General features: G+C 42.0%; 1 protein-coding gene across 1 annotated transcript in view; it reads left to right on the forward strand.

Annotated features, from left to right (window-relative positions):
- LOC138959549 (retinoblastoma-like protein 1) overlaps positions 1-23,953 on the forward strand; it is a 42,832-nt gene extending 18,879 nt beyond the window's left edge. The window contains exons 8-23 of the mRNA XM_070331073.1: positions 79-250; positions 8,509-8,678; positions 9,162-9,243; positions 9,849-10,007; positions 10,776-10,858; positions 11,285-11,405; positions 12,957-13,052; positions 13,284-13,419; positions 13,879-14,114; positions 14,846-14,974; positions 15,337-15,588; positions 16,416-16,539; positions 17,564-17,721; positions 21,441-21,500; positions 22,024-22,185; positions 23,327-23,953. Of these exons, the coding sequence (XP_070187174.1) occupies positions 79-250; positions 8,509-8,678; positions 9,162-9,243; positions 9,849-10,007; positions 10,776-10,858; positions 11,285-11,405; positions 12,957-13,052; positions 13,284-13,419; positions 13,879-14,114; positions 14,846-14,974; positions 15,337-15,588; positions 16,416-16,539; positions 17,564-17,721; positions 21,441-21,500; positions 22,024-22,185; positions 23,327-23,524 (2,338 nt within the window). The 3' untranslated portion in view covers positions 23,525-23,953. The remainder of the gene's footprint in view (positions 1-78; positions 251-8,508; positions 8,679-9,161; positions 9,244-9,848; positions 10,008-10,775; positions 10,859-11,284; positions 11,406-12,956; positions 13,053-13,283; positions 13,420-13,878; positions 14,115-14,845; positions 14,975-15,336; positions 15,589-16,415; positions 16,540-17,563; positions 17,722-21,440; positions 21,501-22,023; positions 22,186-23,326) is intronic.
- The last annotated feature ends 2,684 nt before the right edge of the window (positions 23,954-26,637 follow it).

Below are 26,637 nucleotides of genomic sequence, written 5' to 3' on the forward strand. Positions count from 1 at the left end.
CTTTCCTTCTCAAGACATCATAATCCATTCTTCAAGTGGAAGTTCATCCCACCGTTCCATGATTGATTTGTCTCACAGGAAAGCCATCAATAACGCCTACGAGGAGTACGTTTTAAGTGTGGGGGATTTTGACGAGCGCATTTTCCTGGGTGAGGATGCAGAAGAGGAGATTGGAACACCTGGGGGGCAGCGGGTGGCCAACTTGTCGGACGAAATGCATCGCCGGTCGCTCAAGCAACATGTGGAGGAGGTGAGTTGAGTGAGAGAGGGTGTGTGTTGCTGTTTTGTTATCACATAGGGTGTGTGTCATTATAAGATGTTTGGTGGCTTGTTGACAGACCAGCTTTTTTGTTGGTCCAAGGGGACCATGTCGTCTTTTGTTTCATCTTTATCGACCAAGGCCGAAGGCCGCGGTTGATAAATATGAGACAAAAGGCGATATGCTCCCCGAGGACCAACAACAAAATGCTGGTCTGACAACAAGCAACCAAACATCGTTTTTGTCATCGTTTTGGTTGTGCAACAAAATGCACAATAACCCACAGGAATACGAATTTTTAGAATCCAACTTTTTAGAATCCAACTCCGGGCCACAAAGCATCATCACAGTAGCACGAGATAACACGTCAAACTTGTATGTGACGTCAAACGTAGCTTGTTGACGCTTTTCTTCCAGTCTGAAAATGTACAGAGCTGCGATCATACCTGTGAGTTCAGTAAGTGTTGAGCATAGTTCTTTTCTTTTAAGTGTTTATGACATTTCGTTGTGGATTTTGCGATTACAGAGATAAGTTGCAAATTGACCATGAGTCGCCGCTGTTATTATCAATATTGATTGGGTCTTTGAGAGTGAATGCTTACAATCGTTGTCCTCGGAAACACAAATCCAAAGCCACGATGGTTCCACACATCAAACAATCAGCCTGATTGGCTTTTACTTTGACAATCCACGTTTCACCTGAAAGCTCAAACCCATTCACCACCTCGATTTATTGCATGGGGAACATGAGATTTATTTCCCAGGTGTTTGTGAATGAAAACTCGTGAAAATGATGACAATGTGTGTTGCTGTTTTGTTGTTATTATAGAGGGGGGGGGGGGGGGGGTAGGGTCATTCTGTGTTGCTGTTTGTAGTTGCGAAAATTTGCTTTTGATACACAATTTGCTTGTGCCTTTGTGTCTGTCTTGTGATTGTGTTGTTATTACATCATTTTTTTCTGTGTTTGTGTCACTCTATGTCTGCAAATAAACTTTAGACTAGCAGTCAGGCCCGGCTTCGCCCGGGTGTTTCTGCTCTCCCCTCTCTCAGAAACCTCTCAAATCTTATTCCAATGTGGATAAGAAAAATGACAGTGTGAGCTCATACATTTGGATGTATAGGCAAGGCAAGTTTCTATTTGGTTCAACGTGTTCTTCGTGATTTGTTTACCCCTTCTCACACCCACTGTAGTTACTGTCTGATCAAAGCACGCATACCTCATGAGTGAGCGCGTCATACCTTTTTGAACAGGGGAGAGAAATCTGTAAATTCTCGTGATCTTTCACTGAGGCGATCGTTTCGTAAACATTATTCGCGATGATCTGGAAGGCAGGGAGGGGGAGCAGGGGGCAGGGTTAGTGTGTGTGTGTGGGGGGGGGGGGGGGGGGGCAGCGCGATGATAGCGGGCGGGGGGTAACCCTTGAGAATGACACAGTATACTGGTTTGATGAGAGTTACCTCCCTTCCGTGGGTGACAAACCATGACTTACCTCCCTTGCACTATATAGACTGTATTGATAGATGGGGAGGGTAATTATCCGAGGAAGGAAACAATGTCTGGAGAAACTAAAACCCAGGTGCACATTTGTGGGTCCAGGGCAGTGTGCATGCAAAATATCTTGTGCTTATCTTTTGCCATCTCTGAGGTATGGCGACCACAGACAGACAGACACACACACACACACACACACAGACAGACAGACACTCTCTTTTATTTATATGTATAGATCATCAGCTTTAACATGTGAGTTTTTTTGTTAGTTTAAGAGGTGACTGTCCTTGTCTTTTCTTGTCTCGTCTTGGACCTTAGTCTCTTCCTCAGATATATGTAAGGAATGTGAAGTTTCAGTTTTCCTGTTGTGGGTGCTACAATAAGGGAGACGTTTGTGCTGAACATTGAAAAGGATTGCATAATTTAAGAAAGAAGATGCTGGCATGCAAATCAAGGTGCTAATACTAGTATGAGAACTCCTCAGTTTTGGGTACATTTAGGGTCAGCTGCAAAGTGAAATACCTAACATTTGGGTTACTACGAATACTATTTTTCCTTGTAGCAAATTCAGGCATGGGGTTACTCATTTCTCTTGAGATTCTTTGGTTGAAGTAAAATTGTGAAATACCATGTAAAAGTAATATGGTGTTTAATTGATAGGAAAAGAATGGAGGTAGTGAGTGATCGTGATACGTTTCTATTACCTACCACAAAGGCACACATTTCATTCAGGTTTGCCTAACCTGCAGTAGCGGTGTCTTTGTGTTCCATTCTGCCAAGCCCAATAAACATCCCTTGGAAGATTTGCATAAATGTCACACATAAACCTTCGGTTACTTTTCTGTTGCTGCTCTTGCAAATTTCGTTTCATGACATATCTCTTTTTCGGCATTAATCTTTCTCCCATGGCGGCAATAAATCTGTAACGTTGATATCCCGCACAAGACCTCCCCGGAGAAATGCGACTCTTTTCCGCTGGTTACATGGCAGGGATGCAAAATAGCCGCCAAACGGCGAAAAAATCGCCGTTTTTACTTTTTGAAATCGCCGTTTTTCATGCACAATCGCCGAAAAAAAAGAAGAGGAAAAATGTAAACCGAGCATGCCTCTCGGTGTTTATTCTCAAGCGGGCGAATCCGAAAGCCGTATTCTTAAACGGGCGAAGCTGTAAACCGTTTGTCATTTCCAAACACGTGAGCGCGGGCGCGTTAACTTGTGCCTTCCCGAAAAATGGCTTCGTGCATGAAGTTCGTTGAACGCGGGTTTGAAAAGAAAATCAAGGAAAACGCAAAGAACGAGTGGAAATGGGAGTGGTTGGACAGAAACGTCAACGAGCAAAGAGTAGGCGATGTCATCCGCAAAATTGAAAAAGCCGGAAACGCATTTTGTGTGGCGTGTTCGAAACCAGTGGTGTATGGCAGCCGCGGCTTTGTGGCCATTGAAGAACACATTCGACTCAGATATTCTTTGCATAAATAAGTAAAGTGAATTCTGAATGGTTGTTAAGCTTCTTCTAACATGACTGATGAGGTCTGCCTGAAATGAACACAATTTCCATGCACTGGGGCCTATTGCCCCGAGGAGCCTAATGCCCCGTTTGCCCCTAACTAATTGTGGACACACACATTATCACTTGCAATGCTTAATCAATACTCACAGCATAGACAGTAAGAATGTTTTCATTGTGTGACAAGGTTAAGAGACTATTTTTAAAGTTTTTCTATGACAAAATCCAGATGTTTTTATTTTATGCCAGATGCCTTCAATTTGTTCAAGCTCATTTGTGCCAAGAGTTTAGAGAAGGTGTTTAGTGGCTTCAGTGACAGTAAGGATATAAGATCTGCATTGTGTACCAGGGATTTGAGACTATGACTGCTAAGACACAACCATTTTTTTAATTGTCTGTCAGAGACAAAGTTTTAAAGTTTCAAATACATCCAAAGCAAAGGGATTTTTACAGTTGCCATTACAGACTTTGTGACTTGCCAATGTCATCTTGTCAGTGCCATGGATTGATACAGCTTGCAGAGTGAGTCAACATATCTCTGTCTCCCTGTCCCTCTCTTTCCAAGTAATGTCATGTGGCTGCTTTGTACAAGTATATGATTGTCCATATTTTCAATGATCAGAAGACAGAACACTCTAGTCTAATGACTGTTCATTTGGTAAAAATATTAGTGGTACTAAACTCTATAGTCTGTAAGCAGTAATTTTTCTAAAGTAAATTTAGTAAAACAGTAAGTATTGTACATTATTTTAGACACTGTGAATATAAGGTTTTTTTTAGGGTAATATTGCCGTTTATGCATGTTTTTGGTCATTAATTTGTTCATAATGCTTCAGCTTCAGGGGGCGCTGCCTGGACCCCAATGGGGGCCTTCCGCGGCCCCCAGACCCCCGCCACTTTTCCTCTTTTTTTGCTTTTTTTGTTTGCATCCCTGCATGGGTATGGCTAATTTACAAAGGGAGGAAAGAGCCACAATTTACAGCATCAAGTTTCACCTCTTCATGCGGCCGTGACAGGTAGAGGGGAAAAACAGATTCGAAAAATTATGCCTGCATTACCCCCCACAGTGAAATGGATTTGTTCCAAGTAATCTCTCTCTCTCTCTCTCTCTCTCTCTCTCTCTCTCTCTCTCTCTCTCTCTCTCTCTCTCTCTCTCTCTCTCTCTCTCTCTCTCTCTCTCTCTCTCTCTCTATCTATCTCTATCTCTATCTCTATCTCTATCTCTATCTCTCTCACCGTGATTGTAATTTAAAACATGGAATAGGCCCATTTCTCCTCTGTCAGTTGTTTCCAGAGATTGTAATTGTGTAAAGTAAATCATTGAATGACAGAAGGGACATTGAGTACTGGTTGAGCTCAGATGATAAGGAGGTAAAGTGACAAGCAAACAAAAGAAAATTTACTCAGTTGGTTCTTATGCCTCTCTGTTAACAGTACTTAAGTTATAACTTAGCTAATAGAGTGGGTGGGGAATGGTGGCTGGTTTATGGTTTTTAACATGCTCAGAACTAAGTACCTAAGTTCAAATGCAGAATTGAGCAGGCAAAAGAGAAGTGGGAAAGACAGTTAAAGCGTAGGTGTTATGAGGTTGACTTGTTGTACATGGAAAGGGGTTGTGTTAGATGGAAGGGGGTTGTGCTAGTTAGCTGAGTATCACAAAATAAAGCTCTAGGAAACGTGGTGTAGAGAAGACATTACAGGTTTTCTGTCAGTGGATGAGTATCTTCTTGGTACAATGTCCAGTAACGGAGGAATCATTGTTTCACTCCTTACCGTGCCAACCAGATAGTATGGGAAACACTCAGGTATGAGGAAAAAGGTGGAGACAACAGTGGCTGCTTTGAAAAGTGTGTGTAAAGTTACTTTGAGTTTGATCTATTTATAAGTTTAAGTTATTCTAAAGTTAATGAGAAGGGGGATAGCAGCACACAAAAACCCTGCTTCCTCTTTTAACATTCTTCAAACAACAGGCAAATAGCAGCTAATATTTTCCTCTTAGATTTGCCCTTAAGCTAAACTTGAAGGACTTTTTGTTTTCAATGTGAGATACAGTAGAACCCCCCAATTTCATGGGTGGGAGTTCCTCCGTCTCAGACGGATTTCCGTCTCAGAGAAATTTTGACAATTTTTTTTGTTTTTTGTTTTTTTTGCGCCCTCATTGATAGTCATCTCATACTGTGTTATGCCAAATGGACTGATAGTGCACTTTTTGTTGTTTCTAATGCTTGCCAGGTCCCTAAAATTTTTAGTTTTTGTTACTTTTTGTATCTCCAACAAGGTTCTTATTTATCAGAATTAAACTCAGGAGAGGCCAGAGAAACCCTTTTAAATTCATAAAATTCGTTTTCGGCCGGGGGCCTTCGCCCCCCTGGACCCCCCACCAGGGCGCTGCCCCTGGACCCCGCCGGGGCCTTGGCGGCCCCTGGACCCCGGCCTTAAAAAAAGTTCAGTCTTGGAACAATTTTGGGCTCCCACCCATGCAATTTAAGACTTCCTCCCTTTTAAGACCCTGTTTACTCAGACTTTCTGTTCATAACCTGTGTAAAGTTACCCCCATTTTAACACTTTCGCGACGGGAGGTGACTAGAGTAGTAACAGCGCTGATACGCCCACGGACGGGAAGTGACTATTTTAGTAACAGACATACAAGGTACACGACTCGTGATTGCTTCCCGGTTTTTGAAGCTTGCAATAAATTGAGTTGTTTCCCTTGATACACGTGACTTGCTCTCCGCCATGTGCAAATTAGAGAAGATTTGAGTGGTTTTTTCGAACAAAAAAAATGAATCGAAGGCGAGCCTTGTCACGGGAGGAGATTCTCCGGATGTTGGATCTTGAGGATCCTGTAGATCATGATTCCGACGTGTTGTTTTGGCCTCAAGAAAGCGATAATAGCAGTGATATTGAGGAAGAAACAGTCCTGTTGTTGCTAGTATGAGTCGGCAAACTACACGTGGTAGGGTGGTACTGCATGGATCTTCGAATTGTGTGGTTGCAAGGGGGGCGTGGCAGCACTGATAACAATGGATGGCTGGAGCCTCCTAATCCTTTTGGAAATGTTCATAGGTGTACAGTTGGGACTTTGTTGTGAAAATGTGACTTATATTCAATATGGATTACCTAGACATCATTTGGTGAGTGTCACAGTTTTGTTTCATTTGAGTCAGGATGCTGTGAGTGAATGCGGGATTTGCTTGTTTTTTTCTTTGTACTGTCTCCTTATTTCTGTGTAGAATTTTAACAATATTTCAGCTAATTCATAGGTTTTACACCTTGTTTGGTTATAAAATTATTTATAATACTTTCTGTTAAAAAATAACTTTTAAAAAAGCAGTGGAAAAGAAAACACACACAAAAAAACGTTAAAAAACACAAATTATCCCCCTTTCACCCCCCCTTTGCTAAAACAAATCGCGTGACAAACTTATAAATAGCACGACTGAACTGGGCATCCATTTTTTAATTAGTACACAAAATTTGGTGGTGATTGGACTTAATTCAAGCTTGCTAGACAGATTTCTTTACAGTTACTGTTTTTTGGGAAGTTTCTTGGTGGCAAGCTTGGGCAGGCAGGACGTTAACGCCGTGGCAATGCTAGTCACAATAGTGTTAAGACTCCCTCCTTTTTAAGACCTGATTTTCTCCGATTTTTGGAGGTCTTAAAAGGGGGGTTCCACTGTGTTCATTCCACATGGGTAGCTGTTTCGGCAGACAAATAAGGTGCCTGGAAGAAAAAAGCTTGAGTCTGACAACAGAATTCAAAGGACGAAAAAAAAGAGAAGAAAGAAAGAGAATAGAGCTGTGTGATGTGAAGTGCTCAAGAGGGCTAACTTCCTGTCGAGTGGTGGTGGAAGTTTTGGCCTTGACCCCATGAAAGGAGGAATGACGAAACCTGCAGGGAAAGAGTACAGTTTGAGATTGAAGCCAAAGAGAACTTGGTTTCAAAAGAAGTTTCTGTGGGTAGTTTGTTTCATAGTAGCTTGTCAAAGAATGGATTGCAGACTTGCGTTCTCATGTTGGAGTCTAAGCAGAGTGAGACTGGAGGATGGGGCATTTCAACTGAAGGGGGGGGGGGGGGGGGGTGCGCAAGGGTACGCAGTGCTTTGATTTAATTTGAGATAATGGATCAGCTTGCAAAGTGGAAAGTTTGTTGGCTTGTTCTTTAAAAAAAAATGTTAACTGTCAAGGAGTGTGCACGACACGAAAGGTTAGGGTACCTTGCCCTTTTCTGGAATGAAAAGGAAATGTAGGCGTGTGCAGTAAAGATGTCATTTTGCATTCTTTTCTTTATTTATGGTTCTTTTCTTTGTATTCAGTTGCTCTTCCATGTGTTTTTGTGCTTGTTTCAAGACAGAACTTTGTCGTTAGTTCTGCATTGAGAAGATATTGTTTTACATTCCTCTGCTGTGACATTTATTTTGTTTGTACTCAATTGCTCTTCCAGATGCTTCTGTGCTTGGTTCACAACAGAACTGTGTAACTAGTTCTGCTTTGTGGATTTATATGTATTGTGGATGTAATATGTATTGTGGATGTAATATGTATTGTTGTTTAGAGAAGAGAAGACAAAACAATGTGAAAAAGACCAAAGAAAAGTTACATGTAAGAAGAACCATCTTTTGTCTTCTGATGTTTTGTTTTGTTTACAGTCAAATATGTAGCCTGAGCGGTTAAAGAAAAGTAGAAGTTGGGTTTATTTTCTCTCTGACTGTTTCTGCCTGGAAGTTTACAGATGTATTGATTCTTGGCATGGCCATCAAATAGACGTTGTCTGGGGCTGTACAGTCAAACCCCTTCCCTCCAGTGAAAGACCTCCAACAATCCAGACATGAACAGGAAATCAAGCAAAAATAAGGTCTTAAAAGGGGGGGTCTCAAAGTGTGGGGCCATACATTTCTTCGTTCACGTTCACCTTTTTTACCGTTTTTGAGGGATGCATGCTGGGTATATTTGTATTTCTATAACCCACCAAACTCAGACATGGATTACAGGATCTTTTCCGTGCGCACTTGGTCTTGTGCTTGCGTGTACACACGAAGGGGGATAAGGCACTAGCAGGTCTGCACATAAGTTGACCTGGGAGATTGGACAAATCTCCACCCTTAACCCAGCAGTTGCGGCCGGGATTTGAACCCACGACGTTCCGCATACGAGGCCAATGTGTTATCCTCTAGGCCACTGTGCCCGGTCTTACTTGTAATGTTGACCAGTACATTTAAGTTGGTGACCGCAGTGTTTTGTGCCTTACAGACGCGCAGCCTGGCCCCGGCCACACCACTGACTGGTCGTCGCTACCTGAAGGACAAGGACCAGTGTCAGGTGACGCCCGTCTCCACGGCAACTCAGAGCGTCAGTCGCCTCCAGGCCTTGCTGTCGGGGCGAAAGACTTGCCCTTCGGATTACTTACTGGAAGAGTTCAAGTGAGTGTTTACAATTTGTTGCCTTCATGCTATATTTTCTCTTTGGGTACTTTTGATCACCTACTGTTTATTTTTGTGCAAGCTAAGCTTCAGAGAAGGAAGGCATACATGTGTTGATGCTTTAAAGAATCTTTCAAATCATTTAGTTTTTCCGAGAAATGGGTTTAGCTGTGACTGGTAGTATCAGCTGTAAGGCTTTTTCAGTATCTGTTCAGGCTGAGTGAATAGAATGTCTTTCGGTGTTTTTGCAGTCATAATTGGGTGAGGGTTGGGTTGCTATGAAACGGACCAGTCTTGTTGGCAAACTGGAGTCAGTTTTACTACACTTGTATGTCATTGAGATGAACAAAGGCTTATTGTAAAACCAAATGTGCGAGTAGACAGAGTTGATCTTCTGGTGCAACTTGTTGTGTTGCTAAGAAATCTGAAACAGATAAACTGCAATCATTGCAAAATGTTTTCATTGTTGTGTCTGTTTTGCAGGAACTGCAGCAAAAATCCCTGTGAGGAAGTGGTGGCCAGAGTGAAAGAGATGGGAGAGACGTTCTGCATGCATTATGTTCAGGTCAGTACGTGAGGACGTGGTCGCCAGAGTGAAAGAGATGGGAGAGACGTTCTGCATGCATTATGTTCAGGTCAGTACGTGAGGAAGTGGTCGCCAGAGTGAAAGAGATGGGAGAGACGTTCTGCATGCATTATGTTCAGGTCAGTACGTGAGGAAGTGGTGGCCAGAGTGAAAGAGATGGGAGAGACGTTCTGCATGCATTATGTTCAGGTCAGTATGTGTACTGACTGGCTGGGTTTTGTCACAAATATTTCTGATTTGCATGATTTACATGCGGTAAGTGAGAAGTCAGGCTCAAAGGTTAAGTAAAGATAATTTTAGTCAAGAAAATGTGATGCATTCTCGGTTGCTTTGCTTGCATACTTTTCATGAAATCGCAAAAAATACAAAACCGTGGTTTTAATGGTGCCACTTTTCACTTTTTTTTGTCTGTTTGGGTCTCACATGCTGTTTAGAGATTTCTCATATTTTTCTGACTTCTTGTGCGTTCATGGGCTGAAATTCCCACGTCCATTCATGTTTTTGTGCACGAGTGGGTTTTTACGTATTTGACCGTTTTTACCCCGCCATTTATTCTGACTTCTTATTTCACGTGTGTGTTTCAGCCATCAGATTTTCACCCCGGGGCTCACATAGACTTTGCGCGTAAGAGACTTCAGCTGGGGGAGAGCCTGTATTTCAAGGCACTGGACTCCATCGTCATGACGGAGAAAAGACGTCTGTCTTCATCGGGGAAGGATCCCAAAGAGAAAATTGATCTCACGGTATGTGGTGTGGATGTCTTTATCACAGTGGTTTGTGGGAGGGGGGGGGGTGTTATTGAGGGGGGGGGGGGGGAGTTATTGAGGGGTACAGTGGAACCTCCATGTGAAGACCTCCAAAAATCTGAGAAAATTAGGTCTTAAAAAAGGGGGAATCTTAAAATGGAGGTAAATTTACAGAGGTAATGAACAGAAACTCTGAAAAAGTATGGTCTTAAAAGGCAGGTTCCACTGTATTGTAGGAGCAACAGTGTCATCTTTAAAAGAATGTTCATGTTTCTGCTCTCTCAGCATTTTCATTCCTTTTTGTTAGGGGGGGGGGGGGGGGGGGTGGGTGGTGTTATTGGGTGGTGTTGAGTGAGACTGGGAGCAACTGTGTCACCTTCAAAAGAATGTTGATGTATGTGAAGTAGCTGTCCCTTTGGTTCTCCTGGCTGTTGAAGGTGCCATATTCTCTGTCATTTCCACCTGCTATTGTCTTGTGCTATGTTGGTATTTTGTTTAGATGTTGTACATGCTTATGTATTTGGCTCTGTTTTGGGGGTGGATTTTTGGAGGATTGAGATGAATCATTCATGTGTTGTTAAACGTGTCTGTGCAGGGATTGCTGAGTCACGACCTGTTCCACCGCTCACTGCTGTCTGGAGATCGTCATCTTTCATGTGTTGTTGTCTGTGTCTGTGCAGGGCTTGTTGAGTCACGACCTGTTCCACCGCTCACTGCTGTCTGGAGATCGTCATCTTTCATGTGTTGTTGTCTGTGTCTGTGCAGGGCTTGTTGAGTCACGACCTGTTCCACCGCTCACTGCTGGCCTGCTGTCTGGAGATCGTCATCTTTTCCTACAACTCGCAGAGGTTAGCCCATTTTTAGAAATCCGTGAAAGTCAGGTTTGAAAGAGGAGGGCGTCTTACAATGGAGATACAGTAGAACCCCCTTTTAAGACACCCCCCCCCCCCCCTCTTTTGCCCTCCTAAAGAATCAAAAAGTATTTTGCCCTATCACCCTGTAGTGATTTTACAAGTACAGCGGTCATCTAGTTTTATATCATGTTTATATTCTCTAATGTGCACTGTTATTATCTTTTGCTGTCCTACAGAATTGAATAAGTGCTTAAAATGTTTTTGCCCTGTGATTCTCCAGTGATTTTTCCAAGTACAGGAGTCACCAATTTTTATAACATTCGTACATTTGTTCTTTGTTTCTCTATTGAGTTCCTCTCATTGTCATGGTTAAATTCCTCAGGTTTCATCATGGTTGATTTTTTCATTTGTGCTTTGCAGAATGTTTCCATGGATAGTGGACATTTTTGAAATGTTGCCATACCACTTCTACAAGGTGATAGAAATCATGATCCGGGCTGAGGAAGGGTTATCAAGGGACGTCGTCAAGCATCTGAACCACGTAACTATCTTCTTTATTTCCCTCCACTAACTTGAAGCTTTTTGGGCAGGTTCCATTAAAAGAATAATTTGAAGTCGGAGATGTCATATTTTTCTCCTGGGAAGTATCAGCAGTGATTTTTCAGCTGTCAACGGTAATGAGATAAGGGGGTTGTGTGGTTCCATTGAGTTCTGGAATTGACACAGTGGAAGTGACGTCACGTACAGAAAGAAGAGAGATTCAGTCAGTAGGACGGTGAACCTCACACCGGAAATGAGGTTGTTGCCTGTCTCTGAGTGAGTGAAGGTTATTTAGGCCGTTTTGATGGCAGTTCCTGTGGAACTTTTCCTGGCATGATATTTTTCTGTCGGTTGGTGTAGAGCTGCCAACTGTTATGCAGACCTGTTTACCAGTACGATTTGGGCGTATTTTGTACGCCAAATTATTATCAGTACGCAAATACGCGACACACGCACAAAATACGCATAAGAAAAAGTCTAGAATACGTTTTCCGGTCTTGGTGTGTTGATTACGGGATGGTACAACTGATACTGGTTTCGGTTGAAGGGAGATAACCATGACAGCGAGTCTTCAGCTGTGGAAACCTTGTTCAGTTGTTGGCACGTACGATCTTCTGGACAATAGTGGCAAAATAAAGCGGTAAAATGTGCCAGTTTCGGATGACTGTACCAAGTCTAAACAGCAGAATCAGCAGATTTCCTTGGAGAAATATAAGAAAGAGCCAGGAATTGTGGAGTCTACTATGGGAAAAAGTCATGCACACTGCAAGTATTGTAAATCAGATTTCTCCGTTGCCCATGCTGGGAAATATGACATCGAACGACACTGCAGTTCCAAAACTCACATGGACAAGGTTGCTGCAAAGAAATCCGCTGAAAGCTGCCAAGGAATTTATGAAATTCATTCCCGCAAAGCAAATCCTGCCAGAAGAAAAGGCTGTAGTCCGTGCTGAAGCAATGTTTTCTGAGATGATTGTAAAAATGAACTTGCCACTGTCAACCGCAGATGTTATTTCACGAACTTCATCTTTTCATTATCAATCTGTTTGGAAGACACTGGTTATAATGCTATAAACTGACAGGTAAAAAAAATTGTTTTATCCCTGTTGTATCGGAAGGAGTTAAATTCTGAAGATGTTCACAAGACATGCTATTCTTACACAAACATGTTTGCACCCACGCGTACGTTTTCCCTAGCCCATATGGCTTTGCTTGCAAAGTACACCAACTTTTTGAAAAATACACTCGACTTTTTGAAAAAGTACTCTTGCCTCAGGTTTAGGGTAAACAGGTCTGTGTTATGCTTTCAGCATATACTTTCAGCGTAGTATGCTGCAGGTAGTTGGAAGTTGTGAAATACCTCGCATAATAGACATAAAGACTTAAGTATTATGTTGTGTGACAAAACACCATTCAGAATCAGACAGTTGGGAGTTGTGGAACGCCTAGCATTGAGTGCTACGTTGTGTGACAAAACACCATTGAGAAACACATAGCAGAGAGTTGTGGAAATCCTAGCATTAACTGAATGTGAAGGTGTGTGTCTGTGCAGATCGAGGAGAGCATCCTGGAGTGCTTCGCGTGGCGCAGTCAGTCGCCGCTGTGGGACGCCATCAAGGAGTGCACCTCCGTTCCGTCGTGCGAAGACGTGAGTGGTTCTTCCTACGTATCCCTTCTTCTGTGTTCATGGGCTGCAGCTCCCAGGCACACTCAGATTTTTGCAAGAGCTAGTTTTCACAAGTATGGACTTTTTTTCCCTGCCATTTAGGGGGACTTACTTACTGCCCGTAATGCCGGTTGGTTTGATTTCAAAAAGTACTTTTATAGGCAGTACAGCTTGAAGTTGATGATTGACTTGTGGATGATGTGTTTCATGTAGGTGACGCCATCCACACAGCCCGCTGAGCCGCGTGTGACAGCGGTGACCACGTCCCCAGCACAGCACCCCAGGGTTCGATCCCTAGTGTCGGAGGGCTTTACCCCCAGACCTCAAGCACGCTCCATCCTACCTAAAGGTACACCCCGTATCTTTTATATTATGACATAGTTTCCGTCAAAATGTGGAACGAAAAGCTTGTAAGTTTAACTTGAGCGGGTTATTTTGCTGCTCACTTCCAAGAAATGAAGATACAAGTTTTTTTCTGAAGAACTTTTCTTCACTTTAGAAAGCAGTTGGAGCTATGAGGTTTATCACCACAAGGGCAACATAATAAGGGAGCTTACTATTGTTTTAGTTCCAAAACCACACGTCGTGCGAAGAAGAAGAAGTTCCAAAACCACAATAATTGAAATAGGAGTGTTGCGACGATAAAGTCCATTGCAGCTAACTGTTTAACGCGTGAAAGTTCTTCTGTTGGCGACAGTGCATGTTGGTTACGCTAGGATAATTTGTAGGTAAACATATAATTGTGTATGAGTGTGTGAGTATGCTTGAAACTGAATTTGTGCTCATAGCATTCTGTGTTCCTCTCCAGACCCCTCCTGTTCCCCCACAGGCCTCTCAGCAGCCGATATCTTCAGCTCCCCGCAGCCAGGCAGCGCCAAGCGCCGACTGTTCCAGTCCAACACCACCGTCAGCAAGCCAGCAGAGTCGGTGCTCATCAAGCAGCTCAATGCCGGCATGGGCGACACTGTTGCGGCAGGTACACGCAGCGCTGTGCAGCAGGGGACACCCCAGACCATCATGGCTGTCACCAGCGACGGCAGACAGGTGGGTGCTTGTTAGATGCTGGAAGAGGAGGAGGATAAGATTTGTATATAGTCCAGTGAGGTTACCCTCATGGAGATTTGGGCTGCTTTCTCTCTGGGGAAAGCGAGCTGCCATGCAGTACGGTGCTGCCCATTTATTATTCTTTTCCTGCATGTGTGTGTTCACGTTTCCAAGCCCTGACACTTTCGCTGTGAACTTGGGTTCTTTATCGTGCACATGTGTGCACACTGGGGTGTTCGGACACCGAGAAGAGTCTGCACAAAGTTGACTGGGAAATAAATCCCTCTCCGAACTTGGGGATAGCGACAATTGGTTTTGAAGCGAGAGCCGCTGCCACTTTAGCTATTTCCCCGCCCAGCTCAGGGTTTTGTGTTGTGCACTGATGTAGTGTTGGGTTTTCAGAAAATATGTTTTTTTGTGAAAGATATCGGAATGCTATTTGGGAAGAAGATTCAACTTGTCTTCTCACAATTATATAGTTTTCTTTCAAACATAGATTGGTATTTTATCCTTGTCAGTCAATCATTTGCTTTTAAACGAAACAAGTGTAGAAAAAAGTGATTCTCTTACAAACACCCTTGACAAGTAATTCCTTTGAGTGTTTAGTTACCCATAAAAGACATTGGTATTATTACTGGTTTTCAACTCTTCCCTTCCATGTCTGGTGTTTTCTCTAGCTGCATAAGACGTATCTTCAGAAATAAATTTCGTTTGTTTTTTATGTGTTGCAGATTTTGATACCGATGAACATGCTGCAAGCTCCGGGAGGTTTGGGGAACATCACAGCCACAGTCACACGGTCCCCCAAGAAGTCCATCAAGCCGAAGAAGACTGGCTCTCTCGCTCTCTTCTTCAGGAAGGTAAGTCCATCAAGCCTAAGAAGACTGGCTCTCTCGCTCTCTTCTTCAGGAAGGTAAGCATTGCAAGGCTTAAAGACATACGAAATTGATTATAAAAAAAACCCACAAAACAACATGAGGTTCAGCACAGAAAGTGTGACAAAACAAGGTGTGACAAAACAAGGTGTGACAAAACAAGGTCTTAAAAGAGAGGGAGTCTTAAATTGGGGGATCTTAAAAAGGGGTTCCACCGTACAGTTAAAAGCCTCTTTCGTTTAGCTCAGGGGCACATTTTATTCTTCGAGGTTGCTGTGCATATCAGGAAAATCATCTTGGGAATCACTTCTCTCGCTAGAAGATCCTTAACTCTCTCTTTGTGACAGGTGTACCATCTAGCTGGCGTGAGACTGCGCGAGCTGTGCGACCAGCTGCTGGTACAGGACGAGGACCTTCGCAGCAAGATGTGGACGTGCTTCGAGCACGCGTTGACCCAGTGCACCGACCTGATGTGCGACCGCCACCTGGACCAGCTGCTCATGTGTGCCGTCTACATCATGGCCAAGGTCACGGAGAGGCCGCTCAACTTCCAGGACATCATGAAGTGCTACCGCTTCCAGCCCCAGGCACAGAGTCATGTGAGTAGGGGGGGGGGAGGGGGGGGTGGGGTGTTGAGGGGTGTGTGTGACATGAAGTGCTACCGATTCCAGCCCCAGGCACAGAGTCATGTGGGGGGGGGGGGGGGGGGGGGGTGAAGAGCTACCGTTGAAAACCGTAAAATGCTGTGCTGCAGACATTTGCATTTGGCTCCTCTCCAGAAAAGTGAAGTCAATAACAACCACAACAACAAATGAAAAGGCTGTTTGATACTATGCAGTTTCCTTGTTTAGCTCCCAATGTACCACAAACAACAAATGAAAAGGCTGGTTGATACTATGCAGTTTCCTTGTTTAGCTCCCCTTGTACCACAAACAAAATTTTAAAAATCTACAGTGATACCCTTTCAAAACCTTTACCACAAAAAAAAAGGGAGACAACCAGGTCTTACAAGGGAGGGAGTCCTAAAATGGAGGTGAATTTACAGATGTGGAAGACTAGAGTCTTATAAGGGAGAGAATGTACCGATGTGGAAGACTAGAGTCTTACAAGGGAGAGAATGTACAGTACAGATGTGGAAGACTAGAGTCTTACAAGGGAGAGAATGTACAGATGTGGAAGACTAGAGTCTTACAAGGGAGAGAATGTACAGATGTGGAAGACTAGAGTCTTACAAGGGAGAGAATGTACAGATGTGGAAGACTAGAGTCTTACAAGGGAGAGAATGTACAGATGTGGAAGACTAGAGTCTTACAAGGGAGTGGTCTGAAAACAGGGAGTGTTAAAAGAAGGTTCCATTGTGCTTGAAAAACTTGATTCCATGGCTAGAGTACAGTAACATTTGTGGTTTCAATTGATCTGTTGCCAGGTGTATCGCAGCGTGTTGCTCACGGGACGCAAGCGGCACACTTCAGGTAGCAGCAACGGTAGCGCCACGAGTCGCTCGTCCACACCCACCAACGACGACAACAGCAGGGGGGAGAGGGAACGCAGTAAGTCCTGGTTCCTTACCAGTTGCTTTGTGATCTTGATTTGCTGGTGAAAGAATGGGGCAAAGTGTTATACAGTGGAACCTCCCTTTTAAGACCTTCAGAAATCTGAGAAAATCGGGTCTTAAAATGGAGCGAGTCTTAAAATGGAGCGAGTCTTAAAATGGGGGTGTATTTACAAATATAAAATCTGAAAATTAAGGTCTTAAAATGGAGTGAGTCTTCAATTGAGGGTTATTAAAAGTTGGTTTTTTCTGTAACAGGAATTTTTTTAATTCTAATAAGTTGTTGCTTGTAATGGAGCGGTGCAGATTATCTTTTTAACATCAATTTTCTGAAGGCTATGGTTTGTTGTCGGTCATGCAAGGATGCAAAGTGTCTGTCCAATGAGATTTTTTTTTAAGTCGCACTTAATTTTGGGGGAAAATTTAAAATATTATGCCATGAGTTTTTTTCCAAAGCCATGATTATTTTTCAAAGAGTGAATGTGTAAAACAGATGCATGAACAAGTTTTGATTTTGAGGAATCTTAGTAAAACAAAAATGCTGGCCTCTTTCTGTACACAAGCAAGGAAGCAGTCACATGGGTGGGAGTTCCTCCGTCTCAGACGGATTTCCGTCTCAGAGAAATTTTGACAATTTTTTTTGTTTTTTGTTTTTTTTGCGCCCTCATTGATAGTCATCTCATACTGTGTTATGCCAAATGGACTGATAGTGCACTTTTTGTTGTTTCTAATGCTTGCCAGGTCCCTAAAATTTTTAGTTTTTGTTACTTTTTGTATCTCCAACAAGGTTCTTATTTATCAGAATTAAACTCAGGAGAGGCCAGAGAAACCCTTTTAAATTCATAAAATTCGTTTTCGGCCGGGGGCCTTCGCCCCCCTGGACCCCCCACCAGGGCGCTGCCCCTGGACCCCGCCGGGGCCTTGGCGGCCCCTGGACCCCGGCCTTAAAAAAAGTTCAGTCTTGGAACAATTTTGGGCTCCCACCCATGCAGTCAACAGTGACATCTTTATGTTTATTTCAGGGAGGTCAGAAACACTGGCCAACATGCGATCCTCGTCCACCCTGCCTGTCCCCCAGCCCAACAGCCAGCCCCCCACCCCCACCCGACTGGGGGGACCGGGGGGAGCCTTCGACTTCAACACAGAGGAGAGGGGCGATCTCATTCAGTTCTACAACATGGTGAGTTGGAAGAAACAAACTCCGGGATAACTCTGTCGGGTTTTTATGGGTTGTCAAAGAATGAATACTCTAGTTTTTATGGGTTGTCAAAGAATGAATACTCTAGTTTTTATGGGGTGTCAAAGAATGAATACTCTAGTTTTTATGGGTTGTCAAAGAATGAATACTCTAGTTTTTATGGGGTGTCAAAGAGTGAATACTCTAGTTTTTATGGGTTGTCAAAGAGTGAATACTCTAGTTTTTATGGGTTGTCAAAGAATGAATACTCTAGTTTTTATGGGTTGTCAAAGAATGAATACTCTAGTTTTTATGGGTTGTCAAAGAATGAATACTCTAGTTTTTATGGGGTGTCAAAGAGTGAATACTCTAGTTTTTATGGGTTGTCAAAGAGTGAATACTCTAGTTTTTATGGGTTGTCAAAGAGTGAATACTCTAGTTTTTATGGGTTGTCAAAGAGTGAATACTCTAGTTTTTATGGGGTGTCAAAGAATGAATACTCTAGTTTTTATGGGGTGTCAAAGAGTGAATACTCTAGTTTTTATGGGGTGTCAAAGAGTGAATACTCTAGTTTTTATGGGGTGTCAAAGAGTGAATACTCTAGTTTTTATGGGGTGTCAAAGAATGAATACTCTAGTTTTTATGGGGTGTCAAAGAGTGAATACTCTAGTTTGTATGGGTTGTCAAAGAGTGAATACTCTAGTTTTTATGGGGTGTCAAAGAATGAATACTCTAGTTTTTATGGGGTGTCAAAGAGTGAATACTCTAGTTTTTATGGGGTGTCAAAGAGTGAATACTCTAGTTTTTGACTCACATGCGAAGCAAAAGTGAGTCTATGTACTCACCCGAGTCGTCCGTCCGTCCGTCCGGAAAACTTTAACGTTGGATATTTCTTGGACACTATTCAGTCTATCAGTACCAAATTTGGCAAGATGGTGTATGATGACAAGGCCCCAAAAAACATACATAGCATCTTGACCTTGCTTCAAGGTCAAGGTCGCAGGGGCCATAAATGTTGCCTAAAAAACAGCTATTTTTCACATTTTTCACATTTTCTCTGAAGTTTTTGAGATTCAATACCTCACCTATATATGATATATAGGGCAAAGTAAGCCCCATCTTTTGATACCAGTTTGGTTTACCTTGCTTCAAGGTCAAGGTCACAGGAGCTCTTCAAAGTTGGATTGTATACATATTTTGAAGTGACCTTGACCCTGAACTATGGAAGATAACTGTTTCAAACTTAAAAATTATGTGGGGCACATGTTATGCTTTCATCATGAGACACATTTGGTCACATATGATCAAGGTCAAGGTCACTTTGACCCTTATGAAATGTGACCAAAATAAGGTAGTGAACCACTAAAAGTGACCATATCTCATGGTAGAAAGAGCCAATAAGCACCATTGTACTTCCTATGTCTTGAATTAACAGCTTTGTGTTGCATGACCTTGGATGACCTTGACCTTGGGTCAAGGTCACATGTATTTTGGTAGGAAAAATGTGTAAAGCATGTGAGTCGTATGGGCTTTGCCCTTCTTGTTATGGGTTGTCAAAGAGTGAATACTCTAGTTTTTATGGGGTGTCAAAGAGTGAATACTCTAGTTTTTATGGGTTGTCAAAGAGTGAATACTCTAGTTTTTATGGGTTGTCAAAGAGTGAATACTCTAGTTTTTATGGGGTGTCAAAGAGTGAATACTCTAGTTTTTATGGGTTGTCAAAGAGTGAATACTCTAGTTTTTATGGGGTGTCAAAGAGTGAATACTCTAGTTTTTATGGGGTGTCAAAGAGTGAATACTCTAGTTTTTATGGGGTGTCAAAGAGTGAATACTCTAGTTTTTATGGGTTGTCAAAGAGTGAATACTCTAGTTTTTATGGGGTGTCAAAGAGTGAATACTCTAGTTTTTATGGGGTGTCATAGAGTGAATACTCTAGTTTTTATGGGGTGTCAAAGAGTGAATACTCTAGTTTTTATGGGGTGTCAAAGAGTGAATACTCTAGTTTTTATGGGTTGTCAAAGAGTGAATACTCTAGTTTTTATGGGGTGTCAAAGAGTGAATACTTTAGTTTTTATGGGTTGTCAAAGAGTGAATACTCTAGTTTTTATGGGGTGTCAAAGAGTGAATACTTTAGTTTTTATGGGTTGTCAAAGAGTGAATACTCTAGTTTTTATGGGGTGTCAAAGAGTGAATACTCTAGTTTTTATGGGTTGTCAAAGAGTGAATACTCTAGTTTTTATGGGTTGTCAAAGAGTGAATACTCTAGTTTTTATGGGGTGTCAAAGAGTGAATACTTTAGTTTTTATGGGTTGTCAAAGAGTGAATACTCTAGTTTTTATGGGGTGTCAAAGAGTGAATACTCTAGTTTTTATGGGGTGTCAAAGAGTGAATACTCTAGTTTTTATGGGGTGTCAAAGAGTGAATACTCTAGTTTTTATGGGTTGTCAAAGAGTGAATACTCTAGTTTTTATGGGGTGTTAAAGAGTGAATACTTTAGTTTTTATGGGTTGTCAAAGAGTGAATACTCTAGTTTTTATGGGTTGTCAAAGAGTGAATACTCTAGTTTTTATGGGTTGTCAAAGAGTGAATACTCTAGTTTTTATGGGTTGTCAAAGAGTGAATACTCTAGTTTTTATGGGTTGTCAAAGAGTGAATACTCTAGTTTTTATGGGGTGTCAAAGAGTGAATACTCTAGTTTTTATGGGTTGTCAAAGAGTGAATACTCTATACTCTAGTTTTTATGGGTTGTCAAAGAGTGAATACTCTAGTTTTTATGGGTTGTCAAAGAGTGAATACTCTAGTTTTTATGGGTTGTCAAAGAGTGAATACTCTAGTTTTTATGGGGTGTCAAAGAGTGAATACTCTAGTTTTTATGGGGTGTCAAAGAGTGAATACTCTAGTTTTTATGGGTTGTCAAAGAGTGAATACTCTAGTTTTTATGGGTTGTCAAAGAGTGAATACTCTAGTTTTTATGGGGTGTCAAAGAGTGAATACTCTAGTTTTTATGGGTTGTCAAAGAGTGAATACTCTAGTTTTTATGGGGTGTCAAAGAGTGAATACTCTAGTTTTTATGGGGTGTCAAAGAGTGAATACTCTAGTTTTTATGGGGTGTCAAAGAGTGAATACTCTAGTTTTTATGGGTTGTCAAAGAGTGAATACTCTAGTTTTTATGGGTTGTCAAAGAGTGAATACTCTAGTTTTTATGGGGTGTCAAAGAGTGAATACTCTAGTTTTTATGGGGTGTCATAGAGTGAATACTCTAGTTTTTATGGGGTGTCAAAGAGTGAATACTCTAGTTTTTATGGGGTGTCAAAGAGTGAATACTCTAGTTTTTATGGGGTGTCAAAGAGTGAATACTCTAGTTTTTATGGGGTGTCAAAGAGTGAATACTCTAGTTTTTATGGGTTGTCAAAGAGTGAATACTCTAGTTTTTATTCCTCGCTGAAGACTGGCCTGTGATGTCTAATAGAAAAGTTTGCCTCAGTAAAAGCAAGAGCATTAATTCTTTCACAACCGATACAAACCGACAGTGTGATTTCCAACCTGTCTATTTCTGTGACAGAATCTGAGAGATCATTCACTTACTTTTATGTGGTTGGGGGGGGTGGGGGGGCACTTGAAAGACTGCTACTCCTTTGCAGAAGGCACTGTGTTATTTTCTATTTCTTAACGAATTCTCATTGATTGCTTGATTTACCAATGTAACTTTTCTTTTTTTACAGGTTTTTACAGACCGGATGCGCAAGTTTGCTCTAAAATTCTCAACGCAAAATCAGTCAGGGGTAAGTTGACGTAGGCATGATCTCCCTTTGAAGAATTGACATAAGCTGTACCACACAAAATAGAGCAGACACAGGACACAAGACAAAGCAGTTCAAACACCAACTCATTCCTCTTAAGAGTAAGATCAGAGAGAAATTCTTTTGTATTTCACAATCGCTTGATAGTGAAATCTCTGTGTATAAAGTCAAGAGCAAATATGTGTACTCATACTTCAAAGGCATGCAAGAATATGAGCACAACACTACTGATGTGAACCAACTTCTGAAAGGATGTCATGTGAAAATCAAAAGGCATCCTTTTGCATATTTTCTGATTGTTCTAGAAATGACAATTATGAAACATACAAAGTGTTCTTGCCTTGTCAGACAAATCTTCTTGCCTTTTAAGACAAATCTTCTTGTCTTGTAAGACAAAATCTTCTTGCCTTGTAAGACAAAATCTTCTTGCCTTGTAAGACAAATCTTCTTGCCTTGTAAGACAAATCTTCTTGCCTTATAATCGGTTTTGATTCCCCACTTTCAGGATCAGCCCAAGTTGTCCCCCTTGCCTCAGATGCGTTCCCACAAGGCGTCGCCACGCAGGGTGTCCAACAAGCACGAGGTGTACATCTCTCCGCACAGGACAGCCGTCACCAAGACAACGCCCAAAGGGATGTCCTACTGCATCAACAAGTCACCTGCAAGGGTAGGTGTTGAGATCTTCGTAGCGTGGGACTGAATTACATGTAGATTTCTACCAACAGAGTTGAACTTTCTGCTCTGTCATCAAGACAAAAGGAGGCTCTAATGGCAACAGTTGACTCAGTGCGTTATTTGACAGGTCCTTTTATTGAGTCACTTGAGAAAAAGTGACTCTATGTAATCGGTCAGTGTTAGTCTGTCCGGCCGGCCGGCCGTCCGTAGACACCACCTTAACGTTGGACTTTTCTCGGAAACTATCAAAGCGATCGGGCTCATATTTTGTTTAGTCGTGACCTCCAATGACCTCTACACTTTAACGATGGTTTCGTTGACCTTTGACCTTTTTCAAGGTCACAGGTCAGCGTCAAAGGAAAAATTAGACATTTTATATCTTTGACAAAGTTCATCGGATGTGATTGAAACTTTGTAGGATTATTCTTTACATCAAAGTATTTACATCTGTAGCCTTTTACGAACGTTATCAGAAAAACAAGGGAGATAACTAGCCTTTTCTGTTCGGCAACACACAACTTAACGTTGGGCTTTTCTCGGAAACTATAAAAGTGACCGGGCTCAAATTTTATGTGAACGTGACTCATTGTGTTGTGAATAGCAATTTCTTCCTGTCCATCTGATGCCTCATATAATATTCAGAACTGCGAAAGTGACTCGATCGAGCGTTTGCTCTTCTTGTTCCTTATAGTTACACTGTAAGACAGATGGACAAGTGCGCTGGTCATTTACTGCATTTTACACAAGCCAGGGAACTTGTTCAGCTTTTCTGCCGCTAAAGGAGAAGAAGTTTTGCTTTTCTACTGTTCTTTCTCCAGAATGACTGTTCACATTATATTTTATATGGTTTTTTTTTCTCCAGAATGACTGTTCACATTAGATTTTATACGGTTTTTATTTCTCCAGAATGACTGTTCACATTAGATTTTATACGGTTTTTATTTCTCCAGAATGACTGTTCACATTATATTTTATACGGTTTTTATTTCTCCAGAATGACTGTTCACATTATATTTTATACGGTTTTTATTTCTCCAGAATGACTGTTCACATTATATTTTATACGGTTTTTATTTCTCCAGAATGACTGTTCACATTAGATTTTATACGGTTTTTATTTCTCTCTGTTTTAGGACTTAATGGCGATCAACAAAATGATTCGCATGGGCGAACCCAAGATCATGACGCCGCTGAAGCGTACGCTGGAAGTTGACCGTGACGAGGATTCACTGGAAAGTCCGGCCAAGGTTCCGTGTCTGTCCGGCAATCCCTTCATGCGCCGTCTGGCCGACGTCAATCTGGACAGACAGGAGGCCCAGAACCACTCCTAGGGCTCGCACTCTTTACTTTACAGTGGAACCCCTCTTTTAACACTAACAAATGTGAGAGGAAAAAAATGAAGGTAGATTTGCACATGTTACGAGCAGAGACTCTGGACCCCCTCTTCTAAGAAGACCGAAAATCTGAGAGAAAAAATCAAGGTCTTAAGAAAGAGTGAGTGTTAAAATGGAGGCAGGTTTGCAGATATTTCGAGCAGAAAGTCTGAGGAATCGGGCCTGAAAATGGGGAAGTTTTCAATTTGGGTGGTCTTGCTCTAATAAAAGGGGTTCCACTGTATTATCACTTCTTTTTTGTTCTTTCTCTCTTTGATGTATCGTGTATGTCAAGGACAGTTGACAATTGTACAAAAAATGAAAAATTGGCGTAAGCTTTTTTTATTTGTCTGTGACAAGTGGGGGGATAAGATGGAGGGGATAAGATGGAGGGGATAAGATGGAGGGGGGTAAGATGGAGGGGATAAGATGGAGGGGATAAGATGGAGGGGATAAGATGGAGGGGATAAGATGGAGGGGATAAGATGGAGGGGATAAGATGGAGGGGGATCAGATGGAGGGGGAAAGATGGAGGGGAGAAGATGGAGGGGAGAAGATGGAGGGGGGTAAGATGGAGGGGGGTAAGATGGAGGGGGATAAGATGGAGGGGGATAAGATGGAGGGGGATAAGATGGAGGGGGATAAGATGGAGGGGGGTAAGATGGAGGGGATAAGATGGAGGGGGATAAGATGGAGGGGGATAAGATGGAGGGGGATAAGATGGAGGGGGATAAGATGGAGGGGGATAAGATGGAGGGGGATAAGATGGAGGGGGATAAGATGGAGGGGATAAGATGGAGGGGATAAGATGGAGGGGATAAGATGGAGGGGGATAAGATGGAGGGGGATAAGATGGAGGGGGATAAGATGGAGGGGATAAGATGGAGGGGGATAAGATGGAGGGGGGTAAGATGGAGGGGGATAAGATGGAGGGGAATAAGATGGAGGGGAATAAGATGGAGGGGGATAAGATGGAGGGGGTGAGGAAGTGCTGTGGTTTGTGTACAGTGGAAGAGCGTGAGCTTCATTTTATGGACATGTATGCGATGGAATCGTTTTAATTTCCTTATTTAATACTTTGAGAAAAAAGTCTCAATAACACAAGCAATAGTAGAAGTGGAAGTATCTCGGTTGAGTTCTGTCGGTTTGACGACTTTTTGTTCATAGTGGACATTGCTGTACTTCAGACTCAAATTATCAGTGCAAATTAGTTGGGTTTTGCACATTTTACGTGCAATTTGCACAAGTGAACTGAATGCTAAAAATGAACTGAGATCTACCATACACAATGTGATTTCTTTTACTGCCAAGCTGCTTGTGTGCTCTCAAGAGAGATAATCCAAATATGTTATTTTTAGGGGGGAGGGGGGTTATGCACAGATTATATATTATCATCTTAAGATGATTTAAACAACTCATTGCATTCTACTCTACTGTAATCTGTATTATTACCTTATGTATGGATTGCACACTGGATTTCCCTTTGAGCCATGTGACATCACAGGCCGACTAAAACTTGTATTAGGCGGCTGACTGAGACTTACAAAACAGTGCATGTTTGTGTGTGTTCAATCGTAAAAAAAATAAAAGGAATTTTATGTAAAATGGATTGATATATAAATGTTATTTGTGTTTTTGACCAAAATCAACAGATCTTTGTAAAATGTCATATTTTGGTCTACAACACAACTAATGTAGAATGGAAAGGAATTTCAAACTGTTGATACAGATATAATCCTGGGTTGATACAGATATAATCCTGGGTTGATACAGATATAATCCTGGGCAGAGTGCATTTTGCTGCATTGTGGGCCTCTCTGCTCAACTTGAAAAGAACAGTTTCTCTTCAGAAGTTTTTAAGCTTGCGACTTGGAAAAAAAATCAGAACTTGCAGAATGTCAAACACATATGGAATTCGTGGGAAAGTTTTTGTAGGAAATGGAGTACTGATGCACAGTGAAATAACAGGTGTATATGCTTGTACTGCTTGTACTGATTGTACTGATTGTACTGATTGTACTGATTGTACTGCTTGTACAAATCTTTGCTTTTCACTATTGTCTTACTCTTTAGCTTTTGAGCTTTGTGAATTATTTAGATTGCTAGACTTTTTGAGGAAAGAGTATTGATAACTGAACATGTTGAAACGTTTGTGTGAAATGGCAAGTTGCTGGACCAAAACTTTGTCAGTTGTTGGAACTGAGGACCGATACATTACTGCATCAGTTTGAGCCGTACGGGGGGGGTGATTGCGATTGCTGGATATCAGTGATATGTTATATTATTGACATATATATGAAATGTTATGCATGCAGTTTGTAACCGCCTAAAAATAAAATCCATTAACCCCGTCACTGAATGAAAGGAATCAACTTAATCTGCATCAAGCAGTCTTGCAGACCCCACAGACTTTAAAGAGCTACGCTACGCTAACTTGGTTTTTGTGTCCCCAGAACTTGTCTATTTGGGACATGACATGGTTATATGCCAGGACTTGTCTATTTGGGACATGACGTGGTTATATGCCAGGACTTGTCTATTTGGGACATGACGTGGTTATATGCCAGGACTTGTCTATTTGGGACATGACGTGGTTATATGCCAGGACTTGTCTATTTGGGACATGACGTGGTTATATGCCAGGACTTGTCTATTTGGGACATGACGTGGTTATATGCCAGGACTTTGAAGAGAGGGGTCCTCATTTGGCCTGTATGGTCCACTGGACCCAAAAAGCAACAACTAACTAACTAACTAACTTTGAAGAGAAAAGATGTCAATTAATTTCAGTGTGCGTCCTGTCCAGTTTTTGTGCGTTATAAAAGTTGCTGTAGTAGCTGGGTTAAGGTTAGGGTTAGTCATCCAGCAATCGCTGATGGATCACTGACGGACGCAGTCATCCAGCAATCGCTGATGGATCACTGACGAACGCAGTCATCCAGCAATCGCTGATGGATCACTGACGGACGCAGTCATCCAGCAATCGCTGATAGATCACTGACGGACGCAGTCATCCAGCAATCGCTGATGGATCACTGACGGACGCAGTCATCCAGCAATCGCTGATGGAT

This window comes from Littorina saxatilis, linkage group LG1, assembly GCF_037325665.1.
Source record: "Littorina saxatilis isolate snail1 linkage group LG1, US_GU_Lsax_2.0, whole genome shotgun sequence".
NCBI classification, from domain to species: domain Eukaryota; kingdom Metazoa; phylum Mollusca; class Gastropoda; order Littorinimorpha; family Littorinidae; genus Littorina; species Littorina saxatilis.